This window comes from Euleptes europaea, chromosome 17, assembly GCF_029931775.1.
Source record: "Euleptes europaea isolate rEulEur1 chromosome 17, rEulEur1.hap1, whole genome shotgun sequence".
In the NCBI taxonomy this organism is placed as follows: Eukaryota; Metazoa; Chordata; class Lepidosauria; order Squamata; family Sphaerodactylidae; genus Euleptes; species Euleptes europaea.
In genome coordinates this window covers 13647519-13671235 of record NC_079328.1, presented here as the reverse complement: position 1 = coordinate 13671235, position 23717 = coordinate 13647519, and the positions used below count along the sequence as shown (strand labels likewise).

Below are 23717 nucleotides of genomic sequence, written 5' to 3'. Positions count from 1 at the left end.
AGACCTCCATCATCCTGGACTTGGAGTTTCATTTCATAAAGTGTAGGATCTTCATAGTCTATGTTTCCCACAAGAATTTCCCTACCCTTTCCTTGGGTTGGAATTAAAGTGGAAAATTTGTGAAGCTCCACTTGTGATTTTTTTCACTTACTTGTTCATCACTTCGTCTGGATCAGTAGCCAGAATATGGGAATTCATGGGAATATGGGAATATTCACTAACACTCATTTTATATATGGACTGGCTAAAGACAGGTGCATTGTCATTCACATCCAGGACGATAGCATGTACTTGGAGTGCCAGTCCTAGCTGGATTTCTTCTCTCCTATGCTGGGATGACCAAAGAGTGAATGGATTCCTCTTCACAGTCCACAGATCTTTCCAGCACTATTTTTTGCATAGCTATTTGATTAACGGTTGTGCACAGAGAAAAATGGCATTAAGTTTGTTATCCTGAATGCTGGCAGTAAATGTATTTTCCTGTGAAGAACTGGTGCCCAAATGAGAATCCTGATGTTCATAGAGGGGCAACTTCTTCTTAATTACTATGTTTACAATAAAAGTCGTAAACATTGAGCCATTACACACTAAAAGGGAAGCCTAAGATTTACTACCTGAGTTATAACATGACTTTACTACAGCCGCCAAAAATTTAGCCACACGCAAAGTTACTTGTTTGTCTTCATCTCTTAGTAACCAAGAAGACTTAGCTTCTAGAGAGTTAGAGTCCTGCTTAAGCAAAGAAATAGTCAATTCACCTCTCAAATCTGAACATTCAGGGCAATCCAAAAGAATATAATCTATAGAATCAATTTGGTTAGTACAACATCTGCAGACTCTATAACAGCGCATTCCTGAGCTCTAAGGGCAAAAGCCCTTAGGAGGCCAGGAAGGCGCTGGGTCAGCGTTCAGGGCCCCCTCGCCAGCGTCCAAGCAGCTTACGCCTGCGTTCGGGCCCCAAACGCCAGCATAAGCTGCTTGGACGCTGGTTGTGGGGCACTGTCATGGCAGCGCTGCCCCAGGACACAACAGGGCCTTCCACTGGCATCTCAATGCCTTCAAAGCCCATGCCAGCATCCCAGGAGGCGTTCCCGGGGCATTCCGGCATCCCAGGACATTCCAGCACTGGGTTGGGGGAGGAGCCGCTTTTAGGCGGCCTCCAAAGCCCTTTCGGGCTGGGAACGCCCCTTTTTTATTTTTGTGAGATATGCCACTTTTTTAGGTGGTGTATCTCCCATGCAATCCTATGAAGGGTTGCACGGATTTTTTACGCCACAGAGAGGTTTTGGCATGGCTGAAACCTCCTGTGGAGGCAGTGCAGCCGCGTTGCCTCCAATGACCGGCGCAGGCATTCCTCTCAGGAATGCACTGTAAGAGTATGGAATACCATTAAACCTTTCTAACAACACTGTCGATGGCAAGATGTTCAAGCATAAATGGCCTTCTATAGTTTGGAAGAGGCCATTCAAACAGGTAGATTTGCATTTTTAACAGGGGAAGAATACCAACTGAAAAAGATGAACATACACTGTCAGCTCTAATCGGCATATTCTTATAATCAAGATCTCTCCAATATCTTTTAATTGACTGACTCAATTCACAACCACTCATAGTTTCTATCATATCATTGGTGATGCTCAATTGTAATAATTTAAATTCCAAGTATTTGTCCCAATCATTCATATAATGATCCAGCATAACTAATCCAAGAAGACCTGATTCTAAATTTGATTTCAACATCTAAATTTTTAGATTAAACACTCCACCAAGCCTTCACTTCAAAAGACATCTGCCCAATCTCAGCTCACAAAGATATTCCTGCCACACGTTGGAGTTCCCAAGATATTGTGTAAAAATCTTAGTAATGGTCCATCAATATTATCTGTTACTGCACTAATCCAAACTCCTACAGCATACAGCAACTGCCCAGAAACTTTAGCATTAAATGCTTTAACTGCTGCAGGAACACATTGTCCCCCGGAGGAATAATAACATCTTGAAATAGCCTTCCCAGTACTCATGGCTGTTCTTATAACTGAATTCAAATGCACCTTCCAAGAAATATTTGCTTGAAATATAACTCCTAAAAGCTTAAATTGTTATATTTGCTCCATAAACTGACCTGCTACTGCAACTGAAGCCTTGCTGCTGTGATCTTACTGATTTTTATATCCATTTTCTCTGACTAGAAAGTGGGAACATAGCCATTAATACCTGTGATGCCCACGTGGACTTCAAGATGCCCACGTGGACTTCACTGTGTTCCTGATGATAATTTTAAAATAGATCAGAGAGTTCTCTACCCATCCACAGATTTCCTTTCTGTTTTCTCTCTGGGGTACAAATGGTCATTATTATAATTTAAAGCAAAATACTTCCTTCAGAAACAGTGCAGACTTTTCATTATGAGAGATCCTCACATCTAGGCCCACATTAATTTCAATATTCTCTACCAAAGAACCTTTCTTCTTTTCCTCAGGAATTGAGTCATATTTCTGTCCATCAATGGTTTACCAAATATTAGCAAATAACATAACATAGAAGATGGCTCTTTTGCAACACCAGTTTTAACTATTAGAGTGTCCACCCTGGAAACTGAAACCTTCTGGGGGTTGAGAATTTTTTCACTGATGTCTTCAGTAAAGGTAAAGGTAAAAGTAGTCCTCAGTGCAGGCACTGGGTCATTACTGTCCTATGGGGTGATGTCACATAACATTTACTAGGCAGACTATGTTTATGAAGTGGTTTGCCATTGCCTTCCTCAGTTGTCTCCACTTTACCCCCAGCAAGCTGGGTACTTGTTTTACCGACCTCGGAAGGATGGAAGGCTGATATCTTCAGTACCCTCCCGAAAATACAGTTCCTAGAGGGAAACTATCACAATTAGAACTTATTATTAGAATGTGCCACATGAGAAACAATGATGCCTTCAGTGAAGAAATAGTGTGGACAGAATGGAGGAGAGAGAAGGAGTGGAAAGAGGCTAGAATGGGCCAGGAAACTGATTTATGCTACAGTCAAAGGTGGCAGCCAGTCTGAAACAGTCATGCGCATGTAAGCATGCACATGCGCACACACACACTGCATCCACTGAAAGATGATAAATGCCAACAGGGCCCCTTTTGTCAAAGAGAATCCAAATTAGAGCAAGTGGAAGGATGCTTCACACTGAATGGCATTCTATGTTCATTGAGCGGGATGGAAAAGTAGAGGAAGGAATATCTTCCTGGGCTACAATGGTCCCAACCATAAAAAATTAACAATTAAAAAAAAACGTGCACCAAAAACTCCTTTGCTTCAGATTAATTAATCTGGAATAGTTAACACTTCTAGTTCTACATTTGCCGGCTCTGATCATTACTCCAGCCATATGTCACACACACAAATAAGGTACAAGAGATAGATGATTCGGTATGTTGTCAGCAGAGGAAATACATGAATTTTGTTCCAAGCTACCTACTATTCTTTCTCCACAGATGTATACAGGACACATTTTAAAGCATGAAATTCATGTCACAGATTATGTCACAGATGAATGGGCCACATTTTGAGAACAGGGGACTCTACACAGGGCTCCTCGTGGGGCCACTCTGGAAACATCAACTGGTCCAGAATGCAGAGGTGCAGTTCCTTGCAGGGACCCCATGGAGAGTGCATATATAACCAGTGCTCTGCCAGCTGCACTGGCTCTAGGTTCAGTACTGGATCAGGTTTAAGGCTTTGGCACTGACCTTTAAAGCTCTAAATGGTCTGGGATCATCATCATATCTGCGGGATCATCTCTCCTGATACACCCCCTCAAAGAGTGCTAAGCTCAGCTGGGAACAATTTACTGGTGGTCACTGACACAAAAAGCGTCCATTCGTCTTCAACCAGAGCCAAAGCTTTTTCCGCTCTGGCCCTGGTCTGGTGGAGACCCGGGCCCTGCAGGACCTGCCTGTAAAACTGAGATGTTCTGCCAGGCCTATGGTTGTGGACAGCAACAGTTTCTAGCTTGCTGGTCTCCCTCCCTTCCCTCTTACCATTTACCGTATTTTTCGCTCCATAAGACGCACTTTTTTCCTTCTCAAAAGTGAGGGGAAATGTGGGTGCGTCTTATACAGCGAATGTGCGCACAGAGCCGGCTGGGCGCGCTGGGAGGCAGCCGGGGAAAGCTGCCTCGCGCCGTTCCAGCGCGCCCAGCCGGCTCTGTGCGCTTGCCCAGCCCGCTCTGTGCGCTTGCTCGCCTCCCAGCTGGAAAGCGGAGGGGGGGTGGCTTGGCGCGCCCGCCCGCCTCCTCCCCGCCCGCTCTGAGCGCTTGGCGCGCCTCTCCCGCCCGGCTCCTCCCAGCTCGCTCTGAGCTCTTGGAGCACCCGCCCGCCTCCTCCCCGCCCGCTCTGAGCGCTTGGCGCGCCCACGCGCCCGCTCCCTGCCCGCGTTTTCAGAGGAGGAAAACAAGGTTTTTTCTTGTTTTCCTCCTCTAAAAACTAGGTGCGTCTTATGGAGCGGTGCGTCCTATGGAGCGAAAAATACGGTACTTATAGTCATCTACTTTTATTCCCCATCCCTTCCCTTATTGGGGGTACCCTATTTCCCCCCTTTCCTTTATTCTTCCCCTCTAAACTGGTTTCTGCTATTGTCATATAGTTTAAGGACACCCTTGGAATTTTTAAGAGATATTGTGGATTTTAACTTGTAAACTGATGTGATTTTAATAGCTGTTGAAATTGCTGCGAGCCACCCTGAGTATGACGTAGTCAGGAAAGCGTGGCAAAGAAGTTGAATAAGCAAACAAATAAAAGAAGAGGAGCCTCATCCCAAAACCCATAATTAGAGTTGTCTGTTTTCATAGCAACTAGCCCTATAAGCATGGGGAATGAGATCCCCACCTCTCCCCCTTCCAGGCGGTGGCTCTCCCAAGGACATCTTCGGACATTGCACAAGGGGTCATGTGTTTTTCATTGCCATGAGGGTTAGAGACAACCAAACATTTCAGCACCTTTCTGAGGGACTGCACTCTTTGGTTTGCTTTAAAGCCTACATATGCTACAAACCTTGACTATGAAGTATTAAGGCACAATATGATGCAAAATTAGTTATCAGAAAGAATTAAAATGTATTTTCACCACACACCTGAAACTCTTAGAAATAAACAGTGCAATCCTAAAATCAATCTCCTGGGAATAAGCCCAATTAATAAACCTGAAGAGAGCTGCTATAGACGGCACCCCTTGTAGTACCGTATATACTCACGTATAAGCCGAGTTTTTCAGCCCCAAAAAAGGGCTGAAAAAGCCGAACTCGGCTTATACACGGGTCAATACGGTAGGGGAGGGGAGGGGGGAGGGAGCGGGGAGGGGGGAACTTACTGCCGCCGCCGGTCCCACGCCGCTTCCTGCTGCCATGAGCGGCCTGGGGCGGCCTCCTGCAGCTGCAGGGAGGCTGCCCCGGCCCTCGCCTGCCCTCGCCGCCGCTGCTGGCGGCCGAGGGCGGCCTGGGGCGGCTGCCCCGGCCCTCGCCCGCCCTCGCCGCCGCTGCTGGCGGCCGAGGGCGGCCTGGGGCGGCTGCCCCGGCCCTCGCCAGGCCTCGCCGCCGCTGCTGGCGGCCGAGGGCGGCCTGGGGCAGCTGCCCCGGCCCTCGCCAGGCCTCGCCGCCGCTGCTAGCGGCCGAGGGCGGCCTGGGGCGGCTGCAGGGAGGCTGCCCCGGCCCTCGCCCGGTTGTGTCGCCGCCGCCGCCAGGCCCGCGCCGCTTGCTGCCGGGAGCCCAGGTAAGCCTGCGGGGGGGAGGGGTTATAAGCCGACCCTCGGCTTATACGCGGGTGCCTAATTTTTCCCCATTTTTGGGGAGAAATTAGGCACCTCGGCTTATACGCGGGTCGGCTTATACACGGGTATATACGGTACATCTTATGCAGCTCTGAAATATAAGGTTTTGAAGGAGATGGAAATTTCATCGTCATAAACTGACTGATTGGGGCATTTCAGGTAAGGGCCATTTTCCCAGCAAATAAAAGCTGCTCCCCACCACACAACCTGATTGCACCAAAAGGAAGAAAGTCAGCACAGTGTCTCTTTTTGCTACATAGTTTTAGGGGTAGCGGCATTAGGGACAGCTTTATTGCTTCTTTAACTCAACAGCAACTAACATATTACATTTTTACTGGTATAAAGGACAAGTACACCTCTTAGGAGCTAGTGCTTGGTAGTTCTGTGTGTATACATCTGTAACCACGTTATTGTTACTTAGAACAGGCCAAGTGGCTCTTCGATGACAAGATACTATTTCTTTCAGCACATACCACTACTTCAAGAAAATGCCAAAACACTGAACACTCCGAGAACACAGCAAATATTTCACCAGTGTTCCTATTCACAGAGCCTTTACATGGAACACAAATTCAGTAAGATAATTAAATATGCCACCAAAAAAGGAGATTGTCTTGACAGACAAATATCTCAAAGCAGGTCCCTAAAATGTTATACATCCGCTACATTTGTCAATTACACCATGATATCTGATGCATCTTAATTTTAATCATAGCCCAGACCTCATAAACAATATAATAATAATAATAATAATAATAATAATAATAATAATAATTGTAGATGGTAGAATCATAGACTCATAGAGTTGGAAGAGGCCATACAGGCCATCCAATCCAACCCACTGCTCAATGCAGGATTAGCCTAGAGCATCCCTGACAAGTGTTTGTCCAGCCGTGGCTTGAAGACTGCCAGGGATGGGGAGCTGACCACCTCCGTAGGCAGCCGATTCTACTGCTGTAAACCCCCCCCCACTATCAACCAGTATTTTTCCACCCATAATTGGTACAAGCAAACTAATATAGGTAGGGCTCCCTGCCTTTAGTGGGGTATCCTGTTGTGACTGATATGGAAGGGGTGTGCCGTATGATAGCATGTGGGCTTGGCCTTTTGCATGTGTCCACCCCCCCACCCCCGCCGACCACCAGACCATCCCACTTGTGTTCGATCTAGGCATTGGGTTATATGTATGTGTATATGGGGCCACAATTGAAATGGGGAAGGAAGGTTTCCCTCAGTCTGCTGATGCCCTATAAAGGGGTTTTATCCTCACCCTTTGGAGCCATTGGATGGTTGCAGTATTTATAATGATATACTATATACTATTATTATAACATTTATTATAACGTTATAGCTTATTTTCAATGAGCAAAGGCTTTAAGAAACATTCTTATTTAAAATGTAAACAGACCCTGTCCGAGAAATGGCTTTGTTTTGTAACAATGAACCCTTGTAAAAGGCAAAAACCTGTATCTATGGGGGTACAGCTGCATATGCAGGAACAGACTGAAAGATATCTCAGTGGCGCTCTCTTCTCTGGTGTAGTGGTTAAGAGCGGTGGGTTGGAGCAGTGGACTCAGAACCAGGGTTGATTCCCCACTCCTCTACATGAGCGGCAGAGGCTAATCTGGTGAACTGGTTTTGTTTCCCCACTCCTACACATGAAGCCAGCTGGGTGACCTTGGGCTAGTCACACTCTCTCAGCCCCCCTTCCTCACAAGGTGTCTGTTGTGGGGAGGGGAAGGGAAGGTGATTGTAAGCTGGGTTGAGTCTTCCTTAAGTTGCAGAGAAAGTCGGCATGTAAAAACCAACTCTTCTTCTGCTTCTTCATTCATGTCTCCCTCTCCTCCACAAAGCCCCAGCCCATGTTACACCTGCTCAGAGTACTGGCAAGTGGGAGCCATGGGGAAGAGAGAGTAAACAGGAAAGGCCAGTGACACCCCATGAGGGCCAGCTGGAATGGAAAAGTGAAGGAAGGCAAATGAATTGAGCAACATGCTAATCCCTGCCTGTATAAGCAAAAATCTTGGGTGTAATTATTTTTATTGTATTTAATGTAAGTTTGGAAGAATATGTATTGACAGTGGCTATAGTGGCTTTAATAGTTTTACAGTTGCATCTAATAGAAGAGATAAACAAAGGTTAATCTATTTATTCCCAAAGAGGTAGTCAGCAAAAACGGAAAAACTAAGAATAGACACACCTGCTCTGTAACAGGTAACTCAGTTACAATTATGATATGGTAAATGGTTACTGAATGTGAACTAAGATAACACCTGAGAAGACAGCTTACCTTTTCAGTATTCTCCGACACTAAATTTGAATTGTTTTGTTCATTGCCTGTCAAAGGCACACCCAAGTTGTCACTACCAAGAACATTGCCTGCAATCTGAATATTGGGGGTCAGGAAAGTGAACTCATTCTTCCTGGATTCTGAGGACAGACACAGCTGGTAGGAATAAGGCAAAGTCCCATCTTCAAAGTTTGGGGGGAAGATGGCACCAGCCTTTGAATGAGGAACCGGAGCAAAACACTGCAGGAATTTGGGATTCCCTGATTTTCGAAGCTTCATGAGAATGGCCAGAATGACTGTCAAGAGGAACAAGAATGACATCAAAGCCAAGGCCAGCACTAGGTAGAACTGCAGATCAGATTGATAGTCAGGGCTGCTGGACTGGTTTTTCATTTCTGGAAGGGCTTCCTGAAAGTTCTCGGCAAACACCAGGTTCAGAGTCATGGTGGCCGAGAGAGATGGCTGCCCGTTATCCTTCACCAAAATGACCAGTTTCTGTTTCACAGCATCTTTCTCCACAAAGGCCCTTGATGTCCTGATCTCACCAGTGTGAGAGCCAACAGTGAAGAATCCTGGTTCAGTGGCTTGAACAACATGGTAGGAAAGCCAGGCGTTGTGTCCAGAATCAGCATCCACAGCCACCACCTTTGTTACCAGATACCCTTCCTCAGCTGAACGAGGTACCATCTCAAACAAGGCCGACCCCTTGGCTTCTTGTGAAGGGGACAGGATCCGGGGGCTGTTGTCATTCCTATCCAGGATGAACACTCTCACTGTGACATTGCTGCTTAGAGGGGGAGAACCACCATCTTGGGCCTTCACTTGAAGCTGGAACTCTCTGAACTGTTCATAGTCAAAGGACCTCTGGGCATACAGAGCTCCAGTCTCAGAGTTAATGGAGATATATGAAGAGATGGGGAGCTCCTTGATGTTGCTGTGGAGGATGGAATATGTGATTCGTGAGTTTTGGTCCATGTCTGGATCTAAGGCTTTTACAGTGAAAATGGAAGCACCTGAAGGATTGTTTTCTGGCACATAGATGGTGTAGGAAGATTTCTCAAAAGAAGGAGAATTGTCATTGATATCAGAAATAAGTAATGAGATGATTTTATGTGTTGACAGAGGGGGATTCCCTTCGTCAGTGGCAGTAATTGTTATGTTATACTCGGAAGTACTTTCTCTGTCTAGCAGACTATCTAACAGGAGCTTGTAGTAATTGTTAGATGTTGGTACAACTTTGAAGGGCAAATTGTTTTGCAAACTGCAAGTCACCTTTCCATTATCACCTGTATCTTTGTCATTTATGTTGATTAAAGCTATCAAGGTTCCAGGCAGAGAATCTTCAGGAACAGGGCTAAATACAGAGGCTAAAGTCACTTCTGGAGAGTTATCATTTTCATCAAGAACACCGATTTCAACGTTGCAGTGTGTCACTAATCCCCCTCCATCTTTTGCTGCTACAGTCATAGTATATTCTTCCATTTCTTCAAAGTCCAATGAATCAATAAGAACTATTGTTCCATTGGTTGGATCCAGCCTGAATTTCTGATGGGCATTAACTGGTATGTTGCTGAAATGATACGTTATCTGAGCATTTGTACCTTCATCATTATCAGAAGCTACAACCTGGAGTACAAGAGACCCAACAGGTGCATTCTCCAGTAAAGTAACCTTGTAGACCTCTTGAGTGAAGATGGGCGGGTTATCATTGGCATCAGTGACATTAATCCATATTTGGGCAGTCCCAGTTTTTCTAGGTTCACCCCCATCCAGGGCTGTTAGGACCAAATGAAAAGTCTGTTCTCTTTCCCTATCCAGTGGCTTCTTCAGCACAACTTCTGCATATTTATTTCCATCTTGTCTCTCTCTAACTTCTAAAATGAAGTACTGATTGGGGCTGAGTTGATAATTCTGCAGAGAATTCATCCCAATGTCGGGATCCTCTGCTTTTCCAAGAAGAAACCTGGTGTCTGGAAGTGTTGATTCACTTGTCTCCAAATGTATGTTGCTATTGAGGAATTGTGGTGCATTATCATTAATGTCCTGAATTGCCACAGTTATATGGAAAACATTCAGAGGGTTTTCCACCACTGCCTCAAAATTAGTGATGCACAGAGGATTCTTGCCACATACTTCCTCTCGATCTATCCTGTCATTTACATAGAGATTGCCATTCTCTGGAGTGATACTGAAATATTTGATTTTAGCCACAGCTATAACATGCAAGTTGTGCTTTGCTAGTTCTCTGGTATTCAGACCCAAATCCTTGGCGAGATTCCCCACAATAGAGCCCTTTGGCATCTCTTCGGGTATGGAATACCGAATCTGCTCTGAAGCAGCCCAGCAGCACAAAGACAATAATGAGAGAAGCAGTACTTGCCTTCTGAGTGCCGGGACATTCTCTTGGTGCTTTCTGTCCATCTGGATCCTGAACAAATTAGCTGTCTTTCCCCTTAGATTCTTACAATCAGATCAGATTCTCATGAGGATGCAGGAAATCGCTGTGAGGAACAATAAATTATTTCCCTTCCTTATTTTGTGAGCATCAGAACAGTTTTGCTTTGTTTCATCAAGACTGCTCTTTGCTCTGCAGTTTCTGTGATCTGTTATTCACAATGTAGGAAGCATCACTAGTTCTATGACTTCTCTCCAGCTCACATTGTCCAATAGCGGCACTTTGAGGATCAAGAGAGAACTGCAAGAAAAATCATCTTCTCCAATATAAACAAAAACATTACTTCAGTGTATTTCCTCAACAGCTATTCCCCTTGCACTTGATCCCAAGAGGAGAAGTTGAGAATACTTCCCCATGTTTCTCTGGAATTCAGACTCCACTTCCTTTTGGACTCGCATTCCCATTGGGTTTTAGTATAACTGGTGTCAAATTGGCTAGTGAGAACTCTTTCCTTGCACTGTAGTTTCCCTTTAGGGGGGTGATAATAATCTTCACCTCTATAGACAACATTTTTCTTTAATGGAAAGGTATTATTGTTGTTCATAACTATTATCTCCAACTGTAAGGGCACTTTCACACATACCAAACAATGCACTTTCAATCCACTTTCAATGCACTTTAATGATCGTTTACAATTGGATTTTGCCTTTTCACACAGGAAAATCCGGCTTCGAAGTGCATTGAAAGTGGATTGAAAGTGCATTATTCGGCATGTGTGAAAGTGCCCTAAATTATGCCATGGAATTACAGACAAACTCAAAATTTAGCGCTTTCCCAACCTACCACAGATCAGTTCTCTGTTGATCCTTTCTGCATGATATGAAGCTACAGTGTCACAATTAAAAGCAACACACTGAATTCTACTGTGGGTAACAGTGTGCTCCACGGTCTGGGAGTTCCTTTGTATCCAGTCTCTTATCCGTAGTCCATCCATTTCTTCAGGAAGGCAGTGTTGAATCTTCATGGTAATGACTGGACATATGTTAGCAGATTTGAAGGGAAAGACTTTCTTTCTTTCTTTCTTTCTTTCTTTCTTTCTTTCTTTCTTTCTTTCTTTCTTTCTTTCTTTCTTTCTTTCTTTCTTTCTTTCTTTCTTTCTTTCTTTCTTTCTTTCTGCAAACCTCATGGAATCTTGATTTATCCAATTATGCTTCCAATGTAAAAATGTCGGGAATTAATTTTAAATGTACTTTGACTGAATGTTGCTGGGTAGTGGGCTATGTATAGACAACACTGTTAGGGATTTTCGATTCAGTCCTGACACATCACAAGGAATGTTGCATTGGTGGTTTCTGCTCTGAAGAAGCTGGTCCAAGGAGGTTATAGTTCTGTCTGAGATCCTCATCATTCACTCTCATCATTAAGTAGTTAATGGAGTGCTCAGGATTTAAACTACTGATCCTAAACAACTGTTTCCAGATGTTGAAGGCCATGACTACAGTTTCTAGATCACAAGGCAGAGGACGCTAGAGCTGGGTGTCATAGCTGCTCCCATTAAAATACCAGATCTTAGTTAGATGTGCTTGAACATCCACCAGTTCTCACCACATGTTGCAATCACTACAGCCAAAAGTCAAGCAGTTTGCATATGACAATTCAGAGAAGCATTAAGCTTCTCCCTCCCACTGCCATTTGCCGCCATTTGCTGATGAGCATTGCTGCCAATTTTTAGAGAGAAAAAATGATGAAGATAGCAAGCAAATAAAGAATGCAATGGAAAAATGGATTTTCTTAATATCTGACAACTTGAGCTATAATGGCTTCCACACTGCTCTGGTCTACAGTGTCCACTTGCACATTCTTGCACAGTGTCATGGGCATCATAGGTTATTTCACCCCATTCATGTCACTGAAATAAATCACTTCCAACATTTTTTAAACTTTAAAACAATAAAAGGAATGCTTTGCCAAGAGCAGGCAATGCATTCAATGCAGATAGTTTAAATAATGGGTTTTACTGTGCAGGTACAGACAGGGAGCACTTTCATGGCCTGACCAGACCATGACTGTGGGTAGGGATTGATTTCATCTACTGCACAGCTGCAAAAGCAGTCACAAGCCATAAACAAACGGAACATATCTACCTTGGTTACTGTGCAGCCGCCAAGCTGCTTGGCTCAGTGCTTCAATTGGGCAGCGAACAGTGAGGGCAGGATGAACAAGCTTGACTTGTAAGTACATTACAGACAGTTAAACTAAGCAAGTTTGCCTGATGAGCATGTTCATTGCTAAGTTCTCGGCACACCGGATAGTAGTTCTCAAGACAATAACTTTCTAGGGGTGTCCACTAAAATGAGTGGTTCAGCAACAAGGCACTCCTTTGGGTGCGAACATTTCAAGACCATCAAATGAAATCTAGTGGTCACATTGTGAAAAGCCATGAACAGTCCAGAAGAATCAATAAGGGGAATTAAACCTATCCACCTCTAGGTTATCCTCTACAAAAGCAGCACTGACCCCAAGCCCAATCCAGAAGCCAAAAAGTATATAGCTTAAAAATAAAAAAAGATTCGACCCAGAAAAGCCAAGCGCTGAACTGCAGGCACATGCTCATTCACTTCACTGTACTAATTTGCTCATCACCAGAAACAATTTTCCTGAATGTGATCCTGCTGATCCAATGGGAAACTGCTTTGCATGCTGGTAATAAGTTCAACCTCTAGCTGAAGATTATCAGAAAGCTTTCTAAGTGTAACCTTGGAGAACTATATCCAGTCAGAGTATAGACTATGTGCTTAGATGAATTAATGGTTTGATTTGGTATACGGAAACTTCATAGTAATCCATGCTCTGTTTGTTCTTTGACGTGCCCTGTAATACACATCCAAATGGGCTCTTTAGCATCGCTGGTCACGTTCAGCAAGAGATGTATATGTTTTATAAAGTTATTGAACTCCTACTGATTTTTATTTATGTATTTTATTAGATTTATATCCCGCCCTTTTCCTACCGAAGCAGGGCTCAGGGCGGCTCACATCCCAAAACAAACATCATAATGACATTAGTTGGTATACAATATAGTAAATAATTTAAAATCTAAAATATACTCTAACAGTCTAAAACTAAGCAATTCAGTCAAGTAGGTTCTAAGATGTCTTCAGCATCAATATCAGTAGAGGTGGAGAATTTGAGGTAGGAAGGGGATGTTCATCAGGAAAGATGATATAAAGTAATACAGGGAGGCCAGCTGCTGATGCACACACATTCATATTGAAAACTAAGGTTCTTTTCAGGAGAAATACAAATTGTCAGTCTGGAATATCAAATTCCCAAAGAAGCAGCCAAGGTAACTAAAGGTAAAGGTTACTGATCCATGGGGTGATGTCACATCCCGACATTTACTAGGCTGACTTTGTTTATGGGGTGGTTAGTCATTGCCTTCCCCATTCATCTACACTTGATCTCCAGCAAGCTGAGTACTCATTTTACCGATCTCGGAGGTTTAGAGTCAAATAAATTAGAAAACAAGCAACATTGAAAGTATATGAATTTCACACAATCTGTATCATATTCTCTCTATCAACAGTTAAGCATTAGTTATTTATTATGTATTCATTTGCTTCATTTACAGCCCATTCCTGAAAAATGGGCCCAAAGCCCTTAGGAGGCCCACTACGGCCTCCGCCGGCGCAGGGGCCCACACCGCCGGCGTCCGGAAGGCGTATGCCGGCATAAGTGGCCCCAGCACCGGTGTGCAGGGCCGGGCGCTGCTCCCCAACTGCTGCCACCTTCCGCCAGCCTCCGGATGCTGGCATAGGCCGCGGCGGAGCGCTGGGAGGAGTTCCGCCGCCCCGGGAGGCATTCCTGGGGCGTAACAGCACACCAGGAGGTGTTCCCGGGGTGTAACGGCACCAGCCATGGGGCAGGACCGACATTAGTCGGCCTCCTGAGCACTTTCAGCTCAAGAACGTCCCTTTTTATTTTTGTTAAGATACGCCAGGCGTATCTCCTGTGCAACCCTATGAGGGTTGCATGGGTTTTTGGCGCCGGGCAGACGTTTTGGCAGTGCAGAAACCTCTTGAGGAGGCAACACCACTAGTTTGCCTCCTAAGCCCGGCGCAGGCATTCCTTTCAGGAATGCGCTGTTATACTCTGCCTTGCTCCCCAATGTGAACCCAAAGTAGCTTATCTTAAGTTAAAGATAGATATTAAATTAAGCGTTTGTATGACTTTCCTGATTCTACATGCATCTGGACCTGAAGCAACAAACACACACATTCATACAAAACCCTGAACATTAGTTTTCTAAACAAACACTGCAAATTAGAGAATTGATGTTCCAGTCCCTGTCTGTAGAATACTTAGAAAAAACAACCACATTAATAGCACTGATAAGTGAAAGGATATTTAAAGTCAGAATCCTTATGTTAGACAGAAACACCTCACCTGGATATTGGCTGAATCACCATGACTACTGCTAATGTCTTCAGTCATGAGGAAGGGATCCTTTATCTCACAAGATTCCTCATTGCGGAGAGTATTAGAGGAGTTAACCTTTGGAAAGCCAAAATTGCTTTTCCGAGAGTCCGTGGTAAGAGAAAAGTCATGACAGTAGGAGTGAAGAAAAGCTTGGACTCCATCAATCCCCACAAACTGTGAGACAGGAACACCAGTGAAATTCAAACCCCCAGAATCACACAACTGAGAATTTCTCCATTTGTGCAGTCTGAGTGCCAGCAACACAAGGAGGAAAGTGAAAAACAAGCAGGAGACAAAAGCCACAGCAACCACCAGGTAGAAGGTGAGATCTGACTGGGAGTCTGCAGGAGCTGAGATGCTGCTAATATCAGAGAGGGATTCAGGGATGCTGTTGGCCAGCACCACAGTGACTGTGACTGAGGCAGAGAGAGGGGGCTGCCCGTTGTCCTTCACTAAAACCACCAGGCTTTGCTTGAGAGTATCCTTGTCCAGAAAGAAACGGGCTGTCCTGATCTCTCCAGTGTGGAGTCCTATGGTGAAGAGGCCTGGCTCTGTGGCCTTCAGTAGCTGATAAGAGAGCCAGGCGTTCTGGCCAGAGTCTACATCCACTGCCACCACCTTAGTGACAAGATATTCAGGATCAGAGGAGTGAGGGGCTAGCTCTACTCCAGTGGAACCATCAGTGGGGCTAGAAGGGTACAAGATCTGGGGGGCATTATCATTCTGATCTAAAATTAAGAGAGTCACTGCGACTCTGGTGCTGAGTGATGGAGAACCTCCATCTTGGGCCTTGACAAAGAAGCTAATTTGCTGGAACTCTTCATAATCAAAGGAACACAATGCATAAATAATACCAGTCTCAGAGTTAATGGAAAGGTATGAGGAGAGAGAGGAGTCCTTGACGTCTTCTTCAACAATGGAGTAGGTTATTCTGGAGTTTTCCCCCCAGTCAGGATCATTTGCCTTCAGTGAAAATATGGAGGCCCCTCTTGGATTATTCTCCAATATATAAGAAGTATAAACAGTTTCCAGGAAGAAGGGAGGATTGTCGTTGGCATCTAAAATCTTGAGGGAAATGACAATGGATGCAGAAAGTGGAGGGGTCCCATGGTCCATTGCTGTGACAGTGATGTTGTAGACGGCTACCTGCTCCCTGTCCAGAGTTCTGGACGTGACCAAACTGTAGTACTTGTCATAAGATTTTGTCAGTAGGAAGGGGAGGTTGCCTGGAACGGAACAAGTGACTTCTGCATTCTCTGCTGAATCTTTGTCTTGAACCTTTAAAAGAGCTATTGAAGTCCCTGCTGGAGAATCTTCAGGGATTGAGTTGATTACAGAAGTTAATGTCAGTTCTGGCGCATTATCATTTACATCAGTAATAAATATCATGAGAGTTGCTCTGTCCAATAGACCTCCGCCATCTTGGACTTGGACCTCCATTTCATGAAATGGAGTCTCCTCAAAGTCTAAGTTTCCAACCAGAGTTATTTCCCCTGTGTTTGAATCCAAATGGAATATTTGAGAAGCTATTGCTGAGATTTTATGAAATGAAAATTTAATTTCTTTGTTGACTCCTTCATCCAGGTCAGCTGCTTTTAGTGTTATTACCATTGTCCCAATAGGAATATCCTCTCTACAACTAACTTCATAGGTTTGTTGGCTAAAAATGGGTGCATTGTCATTCACATCCAGAACTACCACATGAAGTTGTATAGTACCAGTCTTGACAGGATTTCCTCCATCATATGCTGTGAGAACAAGATTGTGACTGGCTAGTTCTTCTCGGTCCAGAGGCCTTTGCAGAACTAATTTTGCATACTGTTTGCCCTTAACTGAGGTTTCAAGAACCAGAGAGAAATGACTACTGTTGCTAAGCTTGTAACCCTGTAGAGAATTGTTTCCTGAATCAGGATCCTGAGCTTCATAGAGGGGAAATCGGGAGCCCAGTGCTGTGTTCTCACTGATATTGATCACTGCTGTTTCTAATGGGAAAGTGGGGGCGTGGTCATTAATATCTGTGATTTCCACTTCAACTCCATACACTTTCATGGAATCCCCAACAATAACCTCAGCATTCAAGATGCACTTCTCCCGCCAACCACAGATCTCCTCTCTGTCTATTCTCTTTATGGTGTACAAACGGCCATTCTTATAATTCAAAGCAAAATACTCACTCCTTCCCTGGGAAACAAGGTGGATCCTGTGGTCTGAGAGCTCTTTTGCATCCAATCCCAGATCCTTTGCGATGTTCCCCACTAAAGAGCCTTTCTCTGACTCCTCAGGAATGGTATAATGAATTTGTCTGGAAATGGCTCGGCAGATGGAAGCAAATAGCATGCACAAGACAGCTCCTTTTTTGCAATCCTGCAGGCATTTTGCTGCTGGCATTCTTGGCTCTAGGAGAAGCCCCTTTGTAGTTTTGTATTTCAGGTATGGCTGAATCAGTCCAGAAAATGCAAAATATCCTGTTGTAAATGAAATGTGGTCTTCTGTTTCAGCTTCTCTGTGCAATGATGTTCTGCCTGGGTCTGATCTCTCTGCCTTTTCAGCTCTGAAGCGGCTGATCTGGGATGGATGAATTCCTCATTGCTCAGCCTTGGTTGGTCAACAGCGACACTCAGAGTCTCAGCCAATTATTGCACACATTCTTTGTTTTGGATTTTCCCACTATGTTTGATTTCATAAACAATGAATTGGCACGCCTCTAATTTTACAATACACCCTGTTCTCATATTGTCTCAGTTTAGGAGTTTATCATATCTTTTTTGTCAATAATCATAATGGTTTTCTCTCCCCCCCCCCTTTACACAGGTTACAATTCTTACTATGCCATTAAGACATTTACTACATATTATTCTCCTATGGAAAATATAATGAGTTTACTACTGCCTTTACCTTCTCGATCTCTTGACAAACGCATCAGGATTTATACAACATCAAGCTACTAGGAAAGTTCTGTTCATTCTACCTTCCTTCTACAATAATACAATGGGTACTTATTCTCCATGTGCACAGAACCCAAATGCAACTCCAGTATTAATATAAACAATTACTAGGGTTGCCAGATCCCTCTTCACCACTGGTGGATTTTTTTTGGGTGGAACCTGAGGAGGGCTGGGTTTGAGGAGGGGAGGGACTTCAATGCCATAGAGTCCAATTGCCAAAGCTGCCATTTTCTCCAGGTGAACTGCTGTGTATTGGCTGGTGATTAATTGTAATAGTAGGAGATCTCCAGCTAGTATCTGGAGGTTGGCAGCCCTAACAATTATAAACGTGTGTAGTTTGTTAAAAAAAAAAGAAATTCTGTGTTGTCCAGCATTTTACACCTTTTAAGAATTCCAGCTCCTAACAGAGCTATAAAATAAATCTAAAATCCTTGTAATTGTTTATGCCTTCTTGTAATCTCAAGTCACAGTAACTGAGGCCTGGTCAACACATGTAGCAGTGTAGCATGGTACAGTCCAGGAACCAAATAAACTGTTTTAGGAATGCTGAAGAATCTCCGTCCCTGGATGTTTTCAAATGAAGGGAAGATTTCTATGGACAATGGTTTTGATATATTATATCCTGTGTTAGGGAAAATATGATGAAGGTCCTCAATGGCATGATTCTATTATTTTATGGCCACAGCCTGCTTGAGTCAGACCACCATTGCTAAAGAAGCCCCACCTCTGCTGGTCCATGAAATAAAGACCAAGTTGAGCCAGTCTTTGCAGCTTCCAGGTACTATGTCATACAGCGATTTAGCTGGTACACATGGCCTCCATATCAGACTTTACAAGTCTGTTTGTATGGGACTTGCTCCCTACACCCAAAGCAGCTGACTGTTTGTTGTATGTCACGGGGTTCAGATGCCTTAGTAGTGAAATGCTAAAACTGTAAAGAGGAAAAGAGAACAGAAAAGAACAGAAGAGCTACAACAAATCAACGTTCTCATACTGATAGAGATGTTGTGCTATTATAGAGATTTTCATCAGTATTGATTTTGTAACTAATGCATTTTGTTATATTTTAAACCATGAACCATAAGAAGTACATGTGCAGTCTGTAGGGATGGGGAAAATGGCCAATGTAGTTTGTTTCTATTTGTGGACATGATTAATAGTGTTGCCCATTATTACGTTATACAGCAGTACCACAGGAGCCTGAAAGTGCTCCAGAAACATGTACCCTTCTCAGAATATATTTTCTTGGAGATACATGCCACTGACTCTGGAATCTCATGGAATGGGATCACAGACAGCCTTATCACACAATCTGTCCATCTATCAATCTCTCCTTCACATGTATGCTCCCATAACCAGCTTGCCCATGTTTTAAGGTCTCCCTTACAAGTAAGTAGGATTGCCAAGTCCCTCTTCGCCACCGGTGGGAGGTTTTTGGGGCAGAGCCTGAGGAGGGAGGGGTTTGGGGAGGGGCTTCAATGCCATAGAGTCCAATTGCCAAAGTGGCCATTTTCTCCAGGTGAACTGATCTCTATCGGCTGGAAATCAGTTGTAATACCAAGAGATCTCTAGCTAGTACCTGGAGGTTGGCAACCCTATAAGTAAGATGAGTGGCTACCAGGGAGATACCCATCTCTGCAGTGGTGCCTAGGAATCTCTCCCCTCAGCAATTTGCCTCCCACCTACTTATTCAGCTTCAGCAGTCAGCTGAAAATGTTCCTTTAAAAAAAAGTACTCCCTCTCCCCTCTCACTGCTCCCTTTGTGGTTCTTCAGTGTTTTTAACATAGTGACTACTATAGTCGCCCTATTTTTAATTATCTTGTTATTTGATAGTCATGGATTGTGGCAGTGGTTTTGAAGCTGTAGTTTTTCTTAGAAGTGGATATTTCAATGTTATTTCTAATTATTAGTATAATACTAGTTCAAATGATGCCCTTCAAGAATCTTTTTTTGGGTCATAAGCTAACAAGTTAATCCCGTTGAATAAGTAAACAAACATGTAACCCCCTTTTGGTTCCCATTGGGGAGAAAAGCAGGATATAAATGAATAAATAAACACATAAATGCCCATTCACACAATACTTCAGAGTAATTCAAGTGACTACCCAGAACCAATTACCCAGAACCAAGCAGTTTAAATCGTCAGCCCTTATTAATGTTTCAAGTGTATCGATCACAATGGCATAATTCTGTTTAATGTGAAAGATTTAATAAATAAATATATTTCCCTTGTACCAGGAGCTCTTCAATAACTATACACATTAAATGTCTACATGGAGATGGTAGAATCAAACTTTCTGCATTCTAAAGTTTCATTCACAGTTCCTTAGAAGTAGAATGTGGTTTAGTGTCAGAAGTGGAAAATAAAACTCACCTGGTCATCATTTTCTACATCGGAATTTAAGTTGTTCCCAACACTGCAGTTTGAAGGCTCACTGGATTTATTGCAAGAAACATTCTCCACAATCTGAACAGTTGGTGTCAGGAAGGTCATTTCATTTTTCCTGGACTCAGAAGACAAACAGAGCTGGTAGGAATATGGTAAGGTTCCTTCTTCATAGTTCGGTGGGAACATGCCATTGTTTTTTGGAAAAGAATCTGGACCGATGCACTGGAGGAATTTGGGATTTCCTGACTGCCGAACTTTCATCATAATGACAAATATCACAGTCAGGAGAAATAAGAAGGAGATCAGAGCTAAAGCCAGCACCAAATAAAACTGGAGTTCAGACTGATGGTCCAAATCGCTTGATTGGTTGCTCATTTCGGGAAGTGCTTCCTGAAAGTTCTCAGCAAACACAAGATTCAGCGACACAGTGGCTGAGAGCGAGGGTGTCCCATTGTCCTTAATTAAGATGACCAGCCTGTGTTTCACAGCATCTTTCTCCAGAAGGACTCGTGATGTTCTGATCTCCCCTGTGTGGGATCCAACACTGAATAATGCTGGCTCTGTGGCCTGTAGAAGGTGGAAGGAGAGCCAAGCATTGTGTCCGGAGTCTGCATCCACAGCTACCACTTTGGTCACCAGATAGCCTGACTCTGCGGAGTTAGGAACCATCTCAAACAAGGAGCCATCAGCTCCTTTGGAAGGATACAGGATCCGAGGGCTGTTATCGTTCCGATCTAGAACAAACACCCACACTGTGACGTTGCTGCTGAGAGGGGGGGATCCACCATCTTGGGCCTTCACTTGAATCCGAAACTCACGGAATTGCTCGTAGTCAAAGGAACGCTGTGCATAGACGGTGCCAGTCTCAGAGTTAATGGACACATAAGAGGAGAGAGGCAGACCTTCAATATTGCTGGCAAGGATAGAGTAAGTGATTTTTGAGTTGCGGTCCAGATCCGGGTCTGAGGCTTTGACAGTGTAAATGGAGGCCCCCGAAGGGTTGTTTTCTGGCATAAAGAGATTGTAAGAAGATTCTTCAAAGGCAGGGGAGTTGTCGTTGATGTCTGCAATCTGCAGTGAGATAGTTCTGTATGTGGTAAGGGGTGGGGTGCCTTTGTCAGTGGCTGTGATGGTCAGGTTGTATTCTGCGGTTTGCTCTCTGTCTAGGGCACCCTCTGTGAGAAGCTTGTAATAGTTATTAGATGTTGACACTATCTTAAATGGCAAATTACTTTGCAAATGGCAATCACATTTTCCATTTTCTCCAGAATCTCTGTCCTTTACACTGATATAAGCAACCATGGTGCCAGAAGAAGAGTCTTCAGGAATTGGGCTGAATAACGAAGCAATGAACACCTCAGGGGCATTATCATTCTCATCTAAGACCTTGATTTCAACTTTACAGTGTGCCACGAATCCACCTCCATCTTTTGCTTCTAACGCTATAATATACTTCTCTGTTTCCTCAAAGTCTAACATCTCCTTAATAGTAATTATTCCATTTTGTGGATCTAACTTGAATTTCTGGGGGGCTCTTTCTGCGATATTACTAAAACTGTAGGTAACATAAGCATTTGAACCTTCATCACTGTCAGAGGCTGCAACCTGGAGTAAGGGGGATCCTGCAGGGGTATTTTCCTTCAGGCTGACCTTATATACCTCTTGAGTGAAGACGGGTGGATTGTCGTTGGCATCAGTGACATTAACCCAGATCTGGGCTGTTCCAGTTTTTCTTGGTTCTCCCCCATCCAAGGCCAGAAGGGTCAGATGAAGAGACTGCTCCCCTTCCCGATCCAAAGGTTTCTGCAGAACCAGTTCTGCATATTGGTTTCCCTCTTGTCCCTCTCTAACTTCCAGAGTAAAATACTGGTTTGGAGTGAGCTGGTAATTCTGGAGAGAATTCATCCCAATGTCAGGATCTTCAGCCATCCCAAGGTAAAATCTGGTTCCTACTAAAGTGGATTCAATTATCTCAAAGTTGATACTGCTTTTCAAAAAATATGGTACATTATCATTTATATCCTGAACTGATACACTTATGTGGAAAACATTTAGAGGATTTTCAACCACCGCTTCAAAATTAATAAGACAGAGCGTGCTGTGCCCACATATTCCCTCACGATCTATCCTGTCATTTACATAGAGCTTTCCATTTTCTGCATTGATAGTGAAATATTGCTTTTTACCTTCAGAAAGAATGTGCAGGTTTCTGTTTCTCAGTTCTTTGTCATTCAGTCCCAAATCTTTTCCAAGATTTCCCACTGTGGAATGCTTTGCCATCTCTTCATGGATGGAATAACGAATCTCTTCCAAAGCAACTATACAGAACAAAGAGGATAATACAAGAAGCATTACTTGCCTTTCAAGAGACCTGATTTCTCTCCCCTTCATTTTCCTGATCCTTTCTGATAAGCACCAGAGTTTAAATTTCCACCAAGCCAGAGGAATTTGCAATACTGAATCCTTAATTTCTGATTAGCCTGCAAACATTGCAGTTGTTTCCTTCTCCCCGGAGAATGTGTTTGCATGTCTCTGTGTTCTGCTGTTTTCCTGATGCGATGGAGAAATTTCTCAGCGGAAAGCATCAGTGGATCTCCAATTTCCTCTCAGATTACCACGTTGTCCAACAGCGGCACTCTGAGTCTCAGACAGAGAACTGCACTGACTGGCTCAGGAAGATCACGGAAAAGCTTGGCTGTTGTTTTTTGGTTGGTTTTTTCCCCTGATTTATACATGACCCCAGCTATATATTGTGTGTAAATCTTCTTCTGTTATAAAACAGAAATAGCACATCTGCTTTTATGTATTTTCAGCCTCATAATTAGTAAAATGTTTAGCTCCAGAACTGATAGTATTAGCAACAAAGGAAGTTATTATTTCGCCTACTTTCACAAAGAAATTTCCAGCACTAACAGTTATTTGCAAACAAGTTCTCTTTATGCAGTGCGTGTGAGGAAAAATGTGAGCAGCAGAATACACTATTTGAAAGGCATATTTTTATTTTATTTTATTGTAGAAGGCAGGAAAAGATTTGAATAGCTTTTTAACTGGTTATATTCAGGCAGAATCTTGGATAAATCTGTTTGTAGATGTACATTCATGGCATTGTGCAACTGGTTACCCTAAAGATATGAGTGTGCTAACTCAACTTTACAGAAATCTTCACTGAAAACAGCCCCTTGCTTCTGTAATTTGTCCTGTCATCCCAGGAAAGTTCTCCAATTCCTGGTTTAGTTGCATCAAAATCCCTGCCATCCATGATTGGCTTAGACAATTAAAAAAAAAAATCTTCCTGGCCATTTCCCCTACCCTTCTTCTTATTGGAGCTTTTTCCTTTCATTAAAAAAATAAATAAATTGGAAAGATGATGGTTTTGTGCGAATGGACACTAGCACAAATATTTTGCTTTCCTTT

At 43.5% G+C, this 23717-nt stretch overlaps 2 protein-coding genes across 19 annotated transcripts in view; both read right to left on the bottom strand.

Annotated features, from left to right (window-relative positions):
* Nucleotides 1-23717, bottom strand: part of LOC130488791 (protocadherin gamma-A12-like) — a 358724-nt gene that overhangs the window by 97038 nt on the left and 237969 nt on the right. Inside the window, exon 1 of one of the 18 annotated variants that reach the window (XM_056862445.1) lies at nucleotides 20289-22701. The exons of the other annotated variants lie outside the window; for them this stretch is intronic. Within the exon in view, the coding sequence (XP_056718423.1) occupies nucleotides 20289-22694 (2406 nt within the window). The 5' untranslated portion in view covers nucleotides 22695-22701. Of the gene's footprint in view, nucleotides 1-20288; nucleotides 22702-23717 lie in introns of those variants that run through there. 18 annotated transcript variants of the gene reach the window in all.
* On the bottom strand, nucleotides 902-17653 carry LOC130489193 (protocadherin gamma-A12-like). The gene is made up of 4 exons (XM_056862928.1): nucleotides 14956-17653; nucleotides 8095-9227; nucleotides 2812-2863; nucleotides 902-1125 (listed from the first exon to the last, which is right to left on the bottom strand). Exons 1-4 carry the CDS (start codon nucleotides 17354-17356, stop codon nucleotides 902-904), a joined length of 3810 nt encoding a protein of 1269 aa, XP_056718906.1. The 5' UTR covers nucleotides 17357-17653.